General features: G+C 38.9%; 2 protein-coding genes across 2 annotated transcripts in view; both read left to right on the top strand.

Annotated features, from left to right (window-relative positions):
• LOC306826852 (NACHT, LRR and PYD domains-containing protein 12-like) overlaps positions 1 to 17,828 on the top strand; it is a 236,219-nt gene that overhangs the window by 190,843 nt on the left and 27,548 nt on the right. The gene's annotated exons all lie outside the window — the stretch shown is intronic.
• Positions 1,455 to 17,619, top strand: LOC306827146 (uncharacterized protein; the record flags this gene model as incomplete). The annotated part of the gene is made up of 6 exons (XM_079348813.1): positions 1,455 to 1,502; positions 7,713 to 7,862; positions 14,072 to 14,221; positions 15,096 to 15,325; positions 15,463 to 15,776; positions 17,602 to 17,619. Exons 2-6 carry the CDS (start codon positions 7,732 to 7,734, stop codon positions 17,617 to 17,619), a joined length of 843 nt encoding a protein of 280 aa, XP_079204939.1. The 5' UTR covers positions 1,455 to 1,502; positions 7,713 to 7,731.

Here is a 17,828-nt window from a genome sequence, read left to right as displayed (position 1 = left end):
AAAATCAACATATGCATTACTGTATGGCCTCATTGACATGCTGAGTGAGAATAGTGTAGTTTCTCAATCCTCCTACTTTGACGATGATGTGTAGATGATGAAGAAATATCTGCTGACACTGACTTGCTTGTAATGTAAGACATTTATTTACAAAGACAAGAAACAGCATCAGTCCAGGTTAACCATGATACCTGGGAGAGTCACCAGCCAAATGTGAACCATCTCGAACAAAGAAAGACCCTAGTATTTATACAGCATTGGTCAAAGAAAACAGAAAACCATCCAAGTCCTTATTTGGACTTAGGACAACAACTGTTCCTCCTTAGACTTATTCTGAACTTATGGCCTTAAGATTTCCATGCAGGGTGGACTTTTATTATCTCTTCCTCAGGATCAACACCTGTTTACTCCTGTTTAGACCCAAATGTTATCAGTCTTAAGGAAACGACCCCTAATAAACCACTTCATGCTCTTTGGTGTTAAACCAAACTCTTCTTGAGACCACTAATTGCTTTAACATAAGTTCACATTTTAACAGCACACTTACAAGTCACATACTTGTTCATCTTACATTGTGTCGCATGTAAAATACACTACAATAGAAACAATCCATGTAAAATGCAATACATACCTGTTGGTTTGTTGAAAGATGTGTATAATGGAGGCAACCGTTGACCGCCTCAAATTGGGCTGCACTCTTTCACCAGCCTTTCTTACAACCTTGATTACATGGTCAATGATAGTTTTATACTGTATCTAAGGTTTGGAATATTGTTTTTGCTATTATAGGATGTTGTGTGTTAACATTCGTAAATAATGAAAAAACAATCCATAATTTTGTTGGGAGGTTTAACTTGTCTGTTAAGAAAATGTGAGCATTGTGGAAATGTGTTCACTGACTGCATATTGTGTGAAAAAAACATGAAATGTGTGAATGGTATGGCCACAAAAGACCAATGCTGTGCTAATTGTGTTAAGAGTTTTGAAAATGTGACAACTGATTGGACAAACGCTTGTTAGCGACTGAAAAAAACTGTAATATAGGTTGTAGTTTTTGTCGATATAATGTTTGTAGATATGACGATCTGCTGACTGCAGACATGGTGATGATTGTGATAGGTTAAATGACGCTAACCCCGCCCCTTTTACGTGAACGTGCTCTTGGCAAAGCTGGGTTGACGGATCAGGTTGATGACCAGCTTCGTAGGACTGATAATCACTATCTTGTATGTCAGGGTTTGTTAAGCCAGATAAGAGACCCTGGATATGTTGAACTTATTTCGTAGTACAGGCTCCTGGTTTCTCCTGTTTCCTGTGTTTTGATCTGTGTTTGTTTCTGTTTTTCTTCTAAGACGGTCTTCAGATCAGAACATGGATGTGTGTTTAGAGGAAGAGGAGACTGGAGTAGAGTCTCCTGAACCCAGCTGTCTGTCTATGGAGAGTAATCGGTCCAAAGCTGAACCTATAAGCTTCAGTAAAGAAGCTGGACCCTCAGACACAAAGTAAGTCTCCTCACTAACTCCTTGTCCCTTCAGATGTTTCCTTGTTGGGTCAGTCACCTTGTAAAGCTGTAATGTAATCTACGAGGACTCTTAGGCCTTGTTCACTCTGCACCTCCAAATGTGATTTTTAGCACATCCAGATTATATGTTGTTTGGTTTGTTTTTGCTGGACACAAAAAGCCACATGAGATCTGATTATTCCAAATCTGATTCAAACTTTATTCATCCCTCAATGGGGGAAATTTGGTTGTTACAGCAGCTCAAAAAACCCCCCCAGAAAAAACAAGAAATATAAACACCAAAAAAGTTTAAGAGCTATGAGCAAGTTTACATTAATTCAACAAAGGGATAACAAATAATTAATAGACTTGGATAATACTAGGCATAACACTATGTACCCTTTGACTTGTGTAAAACTCTACTTGTGTAGAGTCCAGAGGACAGTCCAGGACTGAACCGGCCCTCCTGACCAGTCTGTTCAGTCTCTTTCTGTGCTCCCTCCTCCCCAGCAGACCACTGCATAGAAATGTGCAGACACCACCACAGAGTCATAAAATGTCTGTAATAGAGTCCTGCACATCATCTGAGTGTTTAGATTATGTGGTGTACTTAGACCTAAATAACGAGGCGATGCACTGTTTTAACACTATATATAACATACTTGGGGAGAGCAGCATTACAGCGTAACAAGGGGTAACTGTTTCCTTAGCAACAACCTGGACATGCGCAGTAGGCAGTAACAAAGCTACGGCAAGATTGAATGGTCAAACAGTACACAAATAACAGCATTAATACACCACAGATTGTGTTTGATAAATCTTCATATTTTTAATCAGTCAACCATCAGTTTAGTTCTAAAGACATGTCTTCACAGGGGGAAGAAGAGGACTCATGTTACAGAGGAGCAGACGTCCTGTCCTGGGTGTCAGGATGTCAAAGAATAACCCTTGTTTTCACTTCACAAGGTGCATGCAGTAAATCAAAGTACACTAGGGGCCTGATTTACTAAGATCTCAATTAAAGAGTACTAAATTACGTGTTCATTGCAAAAGTTTGCACGTTTGGCTTGTGGGCGTTTAGCGGGTGATTTACTCAGAACATTTGCGTGAATGACGTCAGGTGCAAACCTTGTGGAGGCGGTAGTATTTCTGTCAGGCTTTAACGTGTTCTACTGGTTTACGTTACGGAGAGTTTGGACGGAAAGCTGGACAACTGCAAGCGCAAAATAGGTATTAGTGAGAGACAAATGAAAGTCCAGTATTTTCAAGTTATAGCAGATAAATCTGAATATAACAAAAGGAAAAAGTGGCTTATAAGAAAACCTCGGTATTAAACACGGCCTCTCTTTCTCACACATCACGAGAAAATGAAATGTCCAGTTTAAAATGTAATGTTGGTGAGAAGAGGGAAATAGGATGACATAATGTCAATGTTGAAATTCTTTAGAATGCAGACGCTGTGAATGTTCACAGTTTAATCATGGCGTTTCTTTTAAACTATTATTGAAGCAAGATACAAAATAAATACATACCATTTATTTGTCATTTGATATTATCCAAGGCGATGCACCTGGGATTCCAATTACATTTCGTCCACGTCGACGCCTTTTGGCCAGATTGATTCCTGCCTCATCTATACATATGGATCCATGAGGAACCTGGTTGGCCTCCAATTCCATAACTCTCTGAAACAAAGTTTATGTCAATCTCATTACTGCATACCATACTGTACTGTAAACTATTACTGTGTAGGTTACCTATTTGCAAAGTGCAAAGCTAATAGAACTGGACATTGAATTGAATACAGTACTATACGATATATTGTCGTCATAGCTCCTTGACTCTCTCACTGTTTCTCTCAAAGGGAACAGTGTAGAGCTGCTTCATCCGCACTCTGTGTTTGGACAATGTCCGCATAATAGTTATGAGGCTGATGCTATCGATATTGTCAAATATCTCATGGTCCTTCACAATTCTAGTTTGAATTTCATGCAGTTTTATTGCATTATTTGCAATAACCATTTCTACAATGACAAGCTCTTGGTCATTATTGAGGCACTTTCCTCTTCCCCCAGAGGGAGGAAGACGTTGCATTCTTTAGAGGGACAAAAAAATCAACATATGCATTACTGTATGGCCTCATTGACATGCTGAGTGAGAATAGTGTAGTTTCTCAATCCTCCTCCTTTGACGATGATGTGTAGATGATGAAGAAATATCTGCTGACACTGACTTGCTTGTAATGTAAGACATTTATTTACAAAGACAAGAAACAGCATCAGTCCAGGTTAACCATGATACCTGGGAGAGTCACCAGCCAAATGTGAACCCTCTCGAACAAAGAAAGACACTAGTATTGATACAGCATTGGTCAAAGAAAACAGAAAACCATCCAAGTCCTTATTTGGACTTAGGACAACAACTGTTCCTCCTTAGACTTATTCTGAACTTATGGCCTTAAGATTTCCATGCAGGGTGGACTTTTATTATCTCTTCCTCAGGATCAACACCTGTTTACTCCTGTTTAGACCCAAATGTTATCAGTCTTAAGGAAACGACCCCTAATAAACCACTTCATGCTCTTTGGTGTTAAACCAAACTCTTCTTGAGACCACTAATTGTTTTAACATAAGTTCACATTTTAGCAGCACACTTACAAATCACATACTTGTTCATCTTACATTGTGTTGCATGTAAAATACACTACATATTCCCCCCTTCGAGACTTTAGTCTCGAAAAAGAATAACACACAAAATACTTATGACATAATCCTCTGATCATGACTAACCTTACATTTTTTAGAGTGTGAGAGCGAAAAACCCATCAAGCAGACATCTTTCAAATACCATCAAACAATCTAGACAGGAAAATTCTCTCACGGCCCCACTGCCCATGGCGACCACTTTTCAGCACTCCAAGCCAATTAAAATACAAACAAAATCAAATTGCTTTATTGAATGATATACAAATGCATACATTAAGAACCTCAGAAATGAAATCAAAACTTTGTCCAAAGTCAGGCTGGTCGACCCATCGCACCTTTCAATGAACCTGTCCTTACCTATCACCACTGTCCCTAAGGATCGAGAAAAGAAATAAAACACCTGAGGTCTTAATACATACATCTTACACAGTTTCCAAAAACATCAATACTAAATCTAAATAATATATCACACTAAACATCTAACATAAAATACTAAAGAAAATAAGTATAGATGAGAGTAGGAAAAAGACATCAAAATATTGCTTTGAAGGTGTATCAGCTTCTTCCATTGGACTGCAAAGATTTTTCATTCAAGAACTCTCATCATGATCTCCTCATTCAGTCCACTGTCCATCAGGAAATCCTCCACTCGCCCACATTTGAATATTCACATCCTTTAGGCTGAAGGAATCTCTGGACAGTCCATCATGTTCACACTGGTCTCCCCAAGTACCATCCTAGGGAGAGAAATCACAAACCAGTATCTTGCACAACAACAGCATCAAAAATATAATCATTTCATATCATACTTTCATATGATCTCAATGTGTGATTAACATATTTCAATGTCCCCCCTTTATCCATGCAGTCACTATTCAATTCAATCCCATGCATTGGCAGATTTTAACAATACAATTTTAACACACCAGTCATTTTTCACCAACACCTTGGCTTTGCAGATGATATTATTTCTCTATTTTATTTTTTCTATTTTTATCATCTTATTTTAGTTACTATTTTATTCTCTATTGAATTTTATTCAAAAACTCTTCACCATTTCACCTGCTTGTAACTTCACACAACAAAAACTTATCAACAGAAACTAAAACTTAACCATTAAACAACAGAAAACTTATCAACACACTGAACATCAGCATTCTCCAAAAATTTTAAACAAATTGTAATCTTTAACTTCCCCCTTGCACATGAGCTAATCATGTGCTCTCTGAATCATCAGAGTAGCAGATCCATCAGCCTTTCACATCTCCACAGACCTCAAGTGACCCTCAGTCAGAGGAATAAAGACAACCAAAATATTCTTACAAGTAAAAATACACTTCCTTCATTAAAATCTCACTGAAGTCAAAGTTAAAGTACCTTTAAAATACACTCAAATGAAAGTAAAAACCAACTCACTGAAAATCTACTTTAAATAAAAGTAACCTATCACTGTCTCTTTTTATTTATTGTTAATTGAAAACAAATGTTTGCAAAATTGTATCCTACAAACATCCTTTTTTTAAAAAAAAAAAAAATCTTTTCAAACTGTATCCTTTTTGAATAGATATGTATATGTGTTTGTAATTTTTAAGTCTTAGAGTAGGTGACAACATCATTTAAGTTGACCAAATTTCTGAGATAGTTTCAAAAACTACCAATCAAATATCTCACAATATTCACAGCTTAGCATTAGGTATTTGTGCTACAATGAACTTCTTCCAAAGCTTAGCTGACTAGTAGCTCTGGACTCCAGTACACTAAAGATGTCTCGGACACTGGTGTCATAAATAGTTGATGACTAGTATTCTGACAGCCTTCTGGTGTACTCCTTATTTGTGCAATTCATCTTACATAACAAATCTCTTCCTAAAAGTGCAATTGATGTATGTTCTAACACCAATATAGGTATTGTTATTTTTGCAATGTCTATAACAGAGGTCAATTGGTTATGTGATAGGAATCAGCTGTTTCACAATCTGCCATTAATTCTAGTAGTTAATCTTTACTTTTAATTCTATTTTTGGATCTTGTTCTGACCCTGACACTACCTGCTGACACCCCCTTTTGAATCTTCTGTGCACCATTAAAACATTATTGAGGCACTTTCATCTTCCCCCAGAGGGAGGAAGACGTTGCATTCTTTAGAGGGACAAAAAAATCAACATATGCATTACTGTATGGCCTCATTGACATGCTGAGTGAGAATAGTGTAGTTTCTCAATCCTCCTACTTTGACGATGATGTGTAGATGATGAAGAAATATCTGCTGACACTGACTTGCTTGTAATGTAAGACATTTATTTACAAAGACAAGAAACAGCATCAGTCCAGGTTAACCATGATACCTGGGAGAGTCACCAGCCAAATGTGAACCATCTCGAACAAAGAAAGACCCTAGTATTTATACAGCATTGGTCAAAGAAAACAGAAAACCATCCAAGTCCTTATTTGGACTTAGGACAACAACTGTTCCTCCTTAGACTTATTCTGAACTTATGGCCTTAAGATTTCCATGCAGGGTGGACTTTTATTATCTCTTCCTCAGGATCAACACCTGTTTACTCCTGTTTAGACCCAAATGTTATCAGTCTTAAGGAAACGACCCCTAATAAACCACTTCATGCTCTTTGGTGTTAAACCAAACTCTTCTTGAGACCACTAATTGCTTTAACATAAGTTCACATTTTAACAGCACACTTACAAGTCACATACTTGTTCATCTTACATTGTGTCGCATGTAAAATACACTACAATAGAAACAATCCATGTAAAATGCAATACATACCTGTTGGTTTGTTGAAAGATGTGTATAATGGAGGCAACCGTTGACCGCCTCAAATTGGGCTGCACTCTTTCACCAGCCTTTCTTACAACCTTGATTACATGGTCAATGATAGTTTTATACTGTATCTAAGGTTTGGAATATTGTTTTTGCTATTATAGGATGTTGTGTGTTAACATTCGTAAATAATGAAAAAACAATCCATAATTTTGTTGGGAGGTTTAACTTGTCTGTTAAGAAAATGTGAGCATTGTGGAAATGTGTTCACTGACTGCATATTGTGTGAAAAAAACATGAAATGTGTGAATGGTATGGCCACAAAAGACCAATGCTGTGCTAATTGTGTTAAGAGTTTTGAAAATGTGACAACTGATTGGACAAACGCTTGTTAGCGACTGAAAAAAACTGTAATATAGGTTGTAGTTTTTGTCGATATAATGTTTGTAGATATGACGATCTGCTGACTGCAGACATGGTGATGATTGTGATAGGTTAAATGACGCTAACCCCGCCCCTTTTACGTGAACGTGCTCTTGGCAAAGCTGGGTTGACGGATCAGGTTGATGACCAGCTTCGTAGGACTGATAATCACTATCTTGTATGTCAGGGTTTGTTAAGCCAGATAAGAGACCCTGGATATGTTGAACTTATTTCGTAGTACAGGCTCCTGGTTTCTCCTGTTTCCTGTGTTTTGATCTGTGTTTGTTTCTGTTTTTCTTCTAAGACGGTCTTCAGATCAGAACATGGATGTGTGTTTAGAGGAAGAGGAGACTGGAGTAGAGTCTCCTGAACCCAGCTGTCTGTCTATGGAGAGTAATCGGTCCAAAGCTGAACCTATAAGCTTCAGTAAAGAAGCTGGACCCTCAGACACAAAGTAAGTCTCCTCACTAACTCCTTGTCCCTTCAGATGTTTCCTTGTTGGGTCAGTCACCTTGTAAAGCTGTAATGTAATCTACGAGGACTCTTAGGCCTTGTTCACTCTGCACCTCCAAATGTGATTTTTAGCACATCCAGATTATATGTTGTTTGGTTTGTTTTTGCTGGACACAAAAAGCCACATGAGATCTGATTATTCCAAATCTGATTCAAACTTTATTCATCCCTCAATGGGGGAAATTTGGTTGTTACAGCAGCTCAAAAAACCCCCCCAGAAAAAACAAGAAATATAAACACCAAAAAAGTTTAAGAGCTATGAGCAAGTTTACATTAATTCAACAAAGGGATAACAAATAATTAATAGACTTGGATAATACTAGGCATAACACTATGTACCCTTTGACTTGTGTAAAACTCTACTTGTGTAGAGTCCAGAGGACAGTCCAGGACTGAACCGGCCCTCCTGACCAGTCTGTTCAGTCTCTTTCTGTGCTCCCTCCTCCCCAGCAGACCACTGCATAGAAATGTGCAGACACCACCACAGAGTCATAAAATGTCTGTAATAGAGTCCTGCACATCATCTGAGTGTTTAGATTATGTGGTGTACTTAGACCTAAATAACGAGGCGATGCACTGTTTTAACACTATATATAACATACTTGGGGAGAGCAGCATTACAGCGTAACAAGGGGTAACTGTTTCCTTAGCAACAACCTGGACATGCGCAGTAGGCAGTAACAAAGCTACGGCAAGATTGAATGGTCAAACAGTACACAAATAACAGCATTAATACACCACAGATTGTGTTTGATAAATCTTCATATTTTTAATCAGTCAACCATCAGTTTAGTTCTAAAGACATGTCTTCACAGGGGGAAGAAGAGGACTCATGTTACAGAGGAGCAGACGTCCTGTCCTGGGTGTCAGGATGTCAAAGAATAACCCTTGTTTTCACTTCACAAGGTGCATGCAGTAAATCAAAGTACACTAGGGGCCTGATTTACTAAGATCTCAATTAAAGAGTACTAAATTACGTGTTCATTGCAAAAGTTTGCACGTTTGGCTTGTGGGCGTTTAGCGGGTGATTTACTCAGAACATTTGCGTGAATGACGTCAGGTGCAAACCTTGTGGAGGCGGTAGTATTTCTGTCAGGCTTTAACGTGTTCTACTGGTTTACGTTACGGAGAGTTTGGACGGAAAGCTGGACAACTGCAAGCGCAAAATAGGTATTAGTGAGAGACAAATGAAAGTCCAGTATTTTCAAGTTATAGCAGATAAATCTGAATATAACAAAAGGAAAAAGTGGCTTATAAGAAAACCTCGGTATTAAACACGGCCTCTCTTTCTCACACATCACGAGAAAATGAAATGTCCAGTTTAAAATGTAATGTTGGTGAGAAGAGGGAAATAGGATGACATAATGTCAATGTTGAAATTCTTTAGAATGCAGACGCTGTGAATGTTCACAGTTTAATCATGGCGTTTCTTTTAAACTATTATTGAAGCAAGATACAAAATAAATACATACCATTTATTTGTCATTTGATATTATCCAAGGCGATGCACCTGGGATTCCAATTACATTTCGTCCACGTCGACGCCTTTTGGCCAGATTGATTCCTGCCTCATCTATACATATGGATCCATGAGGAACCTGGTTGGCCTCCAATTCCATAACTCTCTGAAACAAAGTTTATGTCAATCTCATTACTGCATACCATACTGTACTGTAAACTATTACTGTGTAGGTTACCTATTTGCAAAGTGCAAAGCTAATAGAACTGGACATTGAATTGAATACAGTACTATACGATATATTGTCGTCATAGCTCCTTGACTCTCTCACTGTTTCTCTCAAAGGGAACAGTGTAGAGCTGCTTCATCCGCACTCTGTGTTTGGACAATGTCCGCATAATAGTTATGAGGCTGATGCTATCGATATTGTCAAATATCTCATGGTCCTTCACAATTCTAGTTTGAATTTCATGCAGTTTTATTGCATTATTTGCAATAACCATTTCTACAATGACAAGCTCTTGGTCATTATTGAGGCACTTTCATCTTCCCCCAGAGGGAGGAAGACGTTGCATTCTTTAGAGGGACAAAAAAATCAACATATGCATTACTGTATGGCCTCATTGACATGCTGAGTGAGAATAGTGTAGTTTCTCAATCCTCCTCCTTTGACGATGATGTGTAGATGATGAAGAAATATCTGCTGACACTGACTTGCTTGTAATGTAAGACATTTATTTACAAAGACAAGAAACAGCATCAGTCCAGGTTAACCATGATACCTGGGAGAGTCACCAGCCAAATGTGAACCCTCTCGAACAAAGAAAGACACTAGTATTGATACAGCATTGGTCAAAGAAAACAGAAAACCATCCAAGTCCTTATTTGGACTTAGGACAACAACTGTTCCTCCTTAGACTTATTCTGAACTTATGGCCTTAAGATTTCCATGCAGGGTGGACTTTTATTATCTCTTCCTCAGGATCAACACCTGTTTACTCCTGTTTAGACCCAAATGTTATCAGTCTTAAGGAAACGACCCCTAATAAACCACTTCATGCTCTTTGGTGTTAAACCAAACTCTTCTTGAGACCACTAATTGTTTTAACATAAGTTCACATTTTAGCAGCACACTTACAAATCACATACTTGTTCATCTTACATTGTGTTGCATGTAAAATACACTACATATTCCCCCCTTCGAGACTTTAGTCTCGAAAAAGAATAACACACAAAATACTTATGACATAATCCTCTGATCATGACTAACCTTACATTTTTTAGAGTGTGAGAGCGAAAAACCCATCAAGCAGACATCTTTCAAATACCATCAAACAATCTAGACAGGAAAATTCTCTCACGGCCCCACTGCCCATGGCGACCACTTTTCAGCACTCCAAGCCAATTAAAATACAAACAAAATCAAATTGCTTTATTGAATGATATACAAATGCATACATTAAGAACCTCAGAAATGAAATCAAAACTTTGTCCAAAGTCAGGCTGGTCGACCCATCGCACCTTTCAATGAACCTGTCCTTACCTATCACCACTGTCCCTAAGGATCGAGAAAAGAAATAAAACACCTGAGGTCTTAATACATACATCTTACACAGTTTCCAAAAACATCAATACTAAATCTAAATAATATATCACACTAAACATCTAACATAAAATACTAAAGAAAATAAGTATAGATGAGAGTAGGAAAAAGACATCAAAATATTGCTTTGAAGGTGTATCAGCTTCTTCCATTGGACTGCAAAGATTTTTCATTCAAGAACTCTCATCATGATCTCCTCATTCAGTCCACTGTCCATCAGGAAATCCTCCACTCGCCCACATTTGAATATTCACATCCTTTAGGCTGAAGGAATCTCTGGACAGTCCATCATGTTCACACTGGTCTCCCCAAGTACCATCCTAGGGAGAGAAATCACAAACCAGTATCTTGCACAACAACAGCATCAAAAATATAATCATTTCATATCATACTTTCATATGATCTCAATGTGTGATTAACATATTTCAATGTCCCCCCTTTATCCATGCAGTCACTATTCAATTCAATCCCATGCATTGGCAGATTTTAACAATACAATTTTAACACACCAGTCATTTTTCACCAACACCTTGGCTTTGCAGATGATATTATTTCTCTATTTTATTTTTTCTATTTTTATCATCTTATTTTAGTTACTATTTTATTCTCTATTGAATTTTATTCAAAAACTCTTCACCATTTCACCTGCTTGTAACTTCACACAACAAAAACTTATCAACAGAAACTAAAACTTAACCATTAAACAACAGAAAACTTATCAACACACTGAACATCAGCATTCTCCAAAAATTTTAAACAAATTGTAATCTTTAACTTCCCCCTTGCACATGAGCTAATCATGTGCTCTCTGAATCATCAGAGTAGCAGATCCATCAGCCTTTCACATCTCCACAGACCTCAAGTGACCCTCAGTCAGAGGAATAAAGACAACCAAAATATTCTTACAAGTAAAAATACACTTCCTTCATTAAAATCTCACTGAAGTCAAAGTTAAAGTACCTTTAAAATACACTCAAATGAAAGTAAAAACCAACTCACTGAAAATCTACTTTAAATAAAAGTAACCTATCACTGTCTCTTTTTATTTATTGTTAATTGAAAACAAATGTTTGCAAAATTGTATCCTACAAACATCCTTTTTTTTTAAAAAAAAAAATCTTTTCAAACTGTATCCTTTTTGAATAGATATGTATATGTGTTTGTAATTTTTAAGTCTTAGAGTAGGTGACAACATCATTTAAGTTGACCAAATTTCTGAGATAGTTTCAAAAACTACCAATCAAATATCTCACAATATTCACAGCTTAGCATTAGGTATTTGTGCTACAATGAACTTCTTCCAAAGCTTAGCTGACTAGTAGCTCTGGACTCCAGTACACTAAAGATGTCTCGGACACTGGTGTCATAAATAGTTGATGACTAGTATTCTGACAGCCTTCTGGTGTACTCCTTATTTGTGCAATTCATCTTACATAACAAATCTCTTCCTAAAAGTGCAATTGATGTATGTTCTAACACCAATATAGGTATTGTTATTTTTGCAATGTCTATAACAGAGCTCAATTGGTTATGTGATAGGAATCAGCTGTTTCACAATCTGCCATTAATTCTAGTAGTTAATCTTTACTTTTAATTCTATTTTTGGATCTTGTTCTGACCCTGACACTACCTGCTGACACCCCCTTTTGAATCTTCTGTGCACCATTAAAACATTATTGAGGCACTTTCATCTTCCCCCAGAGGGAGGAAGACGTTGCATTCTTTAGAGGGACAAAAAAATCAACATATGCATTACTGTATGGCCTCATTGACATGCTGAGTGAGAATAGTGTAGTTTCTCAATCCTCCTACTTTGACGATGATGTGTAGATGATGAAGAAATATCTGCTGACACTGACTTGCTTGTAATGTAAGACATTTATTTACAAAGACAAGAAACAGCATCAGTCCAGGTTAACCATGATACCTGGGAGAGTCACCAGCCAAATGTGAACCATCTCGAACAAAGAAAGACCCTAGTATTTATACAGCATTGGTCAAAGAAAACAGAAAACCATCCAAGTCCTTATTTGGACTTAGGACAACAACTGTTCCTCCTTAGACTTATTCTGAACTTATGGCCTTAAGATTTCCATGCAGGGTGGACTTTTATTATCTCTTCCTCAGGATCAACACCTGTTTACTCCTGTTTAGACCCAAATGTTATCAGTCTTAAGGAAACGACCCCTAATAAACCACTTCATGCTCTTTGGTGTTAAACCAAACTCTTCTTGAGACCACTAATTGCTTTAACATAAGTTCACATTTTAACAGCACACTTACAAGTCACATACTTGTTCATCTTACATTGTGTCGCATGTAAAATACACTACAATAGAAACAATCCATGTAAAATGCAATACATACCTGTTGGTTTGTTGAAAGATGTGTATAATGGAGGCAACCGTTGACCGCCTCAAATTGGGCTGCACTCTTTCACCAGCCTTTCTTACAACCTTGATTACATGGTCAATGATAGTTTTATACTGTATCTAAGGTTTGGAATATTGTTTTTGCTATTATAGGATGTTGTGTGTTAACATTCGTAAATAATGAAAAAACAATCCATAATTTTGTTGGGAGGTTTAACTTGTCTGTTAAGAAAATGTGAGCATTGTGGAAATGTGTTCACTGACTGCATATTGTGTGAAAAAAACATGAAATGTGTGAATGGTATGGCCACAAAAGACCAATGCTGTGCTAATTGTGTTAAGAGTTTTGAAAATGTGACAACTGATTGGACAAACGCTTGTTAGCGACTGAAAAAAACTGTAATATAGGTTGTAGTTTTTGTCAATATAATGTTTGTAGATATGACGATCTGCTGACTGCAGACATGGTGATGATTGTGATAGGTTAAATGACGCTAACCCCGCCCCTTTTACGTGAACGTGCTCTTGGCAAAGCTGGGTTGACGGATCAGGTTGATGACCAGCTTCGTAGGACTGATAATCACTATCTTGTATGTCAGGGTTTGTTAAGCCAGATAAGAGACCCTGGATATGTTGAACTTATTTCGTAGTACAGGCTCCTGGTTTCTCCTGTTTCCTGTGTTTTGATCTGTGTTTGTTTCTGTTTTTCTTCTAAGACGGTCTTCAGATCAGAACATGGATGTGTGTTTAGAGGAAGAGGAGACTGGAGTAGAGTCTCCTGAACCCAGCTGTCTGTCTATGGAGAGTAATCGGTCCAAAGCTGAACCTATAAGCTTCAGTAAAGAAGCTGGACCCTCAGACACAAAGTAAGTCTCCTCACTAACTCCTTGTCCCTTCAGATGTTTCCTTGTTGGGTCAGTCACCTTGTAAAGCTGTAATGTAATCTACGAGGACTCTTAGGCCTTGTTCACTCTGCACCTCCAAATGTGATTTTTAGCACATCCAGATTATATGTTGTTTGGTTTGTTTTTGCTGGACACAAAAAGCCACATGAGATCTGATTATTCCAAATCTGATTCAAACTTTATTCATCCCTCAATGGGGGAAATTTGGTTGTTACAGCAGCTCAAAAAACCCCCCCAGAAAAAACAAGAAATATAAACACCAAAAAAGTTTAAGAGCTATGAGCAAGTTTACATTAATTCAACAAAGGGATAACAAATAATTAATAGACTTGGATAATACTAGGCATAACACTATGTACCCTTTGACTTGTGTAAAACTCTACTTGTGTAGAGTCCAGAGGACAGTCCAGGACTGAACCGGCCCTCCTGACCAGTCTGTTCAGTCTCTTTCTGTGCTCCCTCCTCCCCAGCAGACCACTGCATAGAAATGTGCAGACACCACCACAGAGTCATAAAATGTCTGTAATAGAGTCCTGCACATCATCTGAGTGTTTAGATTATGTGGTGTACTTAGACCTAAATAACGAGGCGATGCACTGTTTTAACACTATATATAACATACTTGGGGAGAGCAGCATTACAGCGTAACAAGGGGTAACTGTTTCCTTAGCAACAACCTGGACATGCGCAGTAGGCAGTAACAAAGCTACGGCAAGATTGAATGGTCAAACAGTACACAAATAACAGCATTAATACACCACAGATTGTGTTTGATAAATCTTCATATTTTTAATCAGTCAACCATCAGTTTAGTTCTAAAGACATGTCTTCACAGGGGGAAGAAGAGGACTCATGTTACAGAGGAGCAGACGTCCTGTCCTGGGTGTCAGGACGTCCTGAAGGATCCCGTCTCTACCAGCTGTGGACACTGGTTCTGCAGACAGTGCTACACCTCATACTGGGGCCAGTCTGGTTCAGCAGGAGACTCGTCCTGTCCTCAGTGTGGAAAAAGATCCAGAACAGGATCTGGACCGCAGACAGTCAGTCAGAGCAGCACTGAACAAAGTAAGACACCTTCTGTGATCGCTTCCTAAAACAGGACTTTTATTGGTCAATGTAAAAAGTCTAGAAATTAAAACTCTTTACTGCTTTTATAATAACATCTGAAAACAATAATCAGATTGTATAATTCTCTCTTTCAGTAGATAGAGGTCAGCAGGACGTTTTAGATGAACATAAGGTCAGTCTGAGGACGAGATATGAACATGTGACTGAAGGAAGTGATGAAACAGGAAGTAGAAACCTTCTCAACAGGATCTACACTGAGCTCTACGTCACAGAGGGGCAGAGTGAAGAGGTGAACACCCAACATGAGGTGAGACAGATTGAGACAGACTCTAAAAAGAAGATCCTCCTTGAGACGCCAATCAAGTGTCAGGACATCTTTAAAGCCTTACCAGACCAACAGGAACCAAAGACAGGAGCTCAACCCGACCAACAGGAACCAAAGACAGAAGCTCAACCCGACCAACAGGAACCAAAGACAGAAGCTCAACCCGACCAACAGGAACCAAAGACAGGAGCTCAACCCGACCAACAGAAACCAAAGACAGGAGCTCAACCCGACCAACAGGAACCAAAGACAGAAGCTCAACCCGACCAACAGAAACCAAAGACAGAAGCTCAACCCGACCAACAGAAACCCATCAGAGTGGTTCTGACAAACGGCGTGGCTGGTGTTGGAAAAACCTTCTCAGTGCAGAAGTTCACTCTGGACTGGGCCGAGGGCTCAGAGAACCAAGACATCAGTCTGCTGATCCTGCTTTCATTCAGGGAGCTGAACTTGATCAGAGATCAGCGCTACAGTCTTCTTGAACTGCTCCGTGTTTTCCATCCAACATTACAGAAGGTTGCAGCAGAGACGCTCGCTGTCTGTAAACTGTTGTTCATCTTTGACGGCCTGGATGAAAGCAGACTGTCATTGGACTTCACAAACAGGGAGGTTGTGTCTGATGTCACACAGAAGTCATCGTTAAACACACTGTTCACAAACCTCATCAAGGGGAATCTGCTCCCCTCAGCTCTCATCTGGATCACTTCTCGACCTGCAGCAGCCAATCAGATCGCTCCTTCATGTGTTGACAGGGTAACAGAAGTACGAGGCTTCACTGACGCCCAGAAGGAGGAGTACTTCAGGAGGAGGTTCAGTGATGAAGATCTGTCCAGCAGAATCATCTCACACATCCAGACATCCAGGAGCCTCCACATCATGTGTCTGATCCCGGTCTTCTGCTGGATCACAGCCACAGTTCTGGAGCACATGATGAGCACAGAGCAGAGAGGAGAGCTGCCCAAGACCCTGACTGACATGTACTCACACTTCCTGCTGGTTCAGACGAAGAGGAAGAAGAACAAGTATGATGAGGGACATCAGATGAGTCCACATGAGCTGACGGAGGCTGACAGGGAAGTTCTTCTGAAGCTGGGGAGGCTGGCGTTTGAACATTTGCAGGACGGAAACATCATGTTCTACCAAGAAGACCTGGAGCGGTGTGGTCTGGATGTCACAGAGGCCTCGGTGTACTCAGGAGTTTGTACTGAGATCTTCAAATCAGAGAGCGTCATCTTCCAGAAAACAGTCTACTGCTTTGTTCATCTGAGCGTTCAGGAGTTTCTGGCTGCAGTCTACATGTTCCACTGTTTCACCAACAGGAACACAACAGTACTGGAGGCTTTTCTGGGAGGAAAACACAGAGTTTCAAGCCTGAAAAATTTCCTACATAAATCTATTAAAAAAACCCTGGAAACTCAAAATGGTCACCTGGACCTGTTTGTTCGATTCCTTCATGGACTATCTCTAACATCAAACCAGAGAATCTTAGGAGGCCTGCTGGGTCAGACAGACAACAGTCCAGAAATGATCCAGAGAGTCATCAACAACCTGAAGGAGATAAAGACCAATCTATCACCTGACAGAAGCATCAACATCTTCCACTGTCTGACAGAGATGAAGGACCTCTCAGTCCATCAGGAGATCCAAGAGTTCCTGAAGTCAGAGAACAGATCAGAGAAGAAACTCTCTGAGATCCACTGCTCTGCTCTGGCCTACATGCTGCAGATGTCCGAGGAGGTTCTGGATGAGTTGGACCTGAACAAATACAAGACAACAAACCAGGGACGACTGAGACTGATTCCAGCTGTGAAGAACTGCAGGAAGGCAAAGTAAGTCCAGATGTGATGAGCATTATAAATCAGTGTCATGTACTAAGTTACTTATTTTAATATAAACTAAACACAATCCTCTCTGTTCACAAAAAACAGTTTCTCTGTTAATGTTCAAGAGAACGAGTCAGTCGTAGTTTTTTTCACATATTATGCTTTTTAGAGTTTAAAAATTGCTTTGATTGTTTTTGGACACGTAAAGCCAGGTCAAGGAGAGTGAGAGAAGGAGGGGGATTTTCCACAATAGACATGATGTAATACTAAATAAAAGTCATTTTGTTTCTATTCATATGTAACATTTAGTGAATGATTGACAGATGAAGAATGTGAAGGTTTGAAAACCAGT

This window comes from Symphodus melops (genome assembly GCF_947650265.1).
Source record: "Symphodus melops genome assembly, chromosome: 7".
NCBI lineage: Eukaryota > Metazoa > Chordata > Actinopteri > Labriformes > Labridae > Symphodus > Symphodus melops.
The sequence above is the reverse complement of the archived record's forward strand: the minus strand, read 5'-3'. Positions and strand labels throughout refer to the sequence as shown.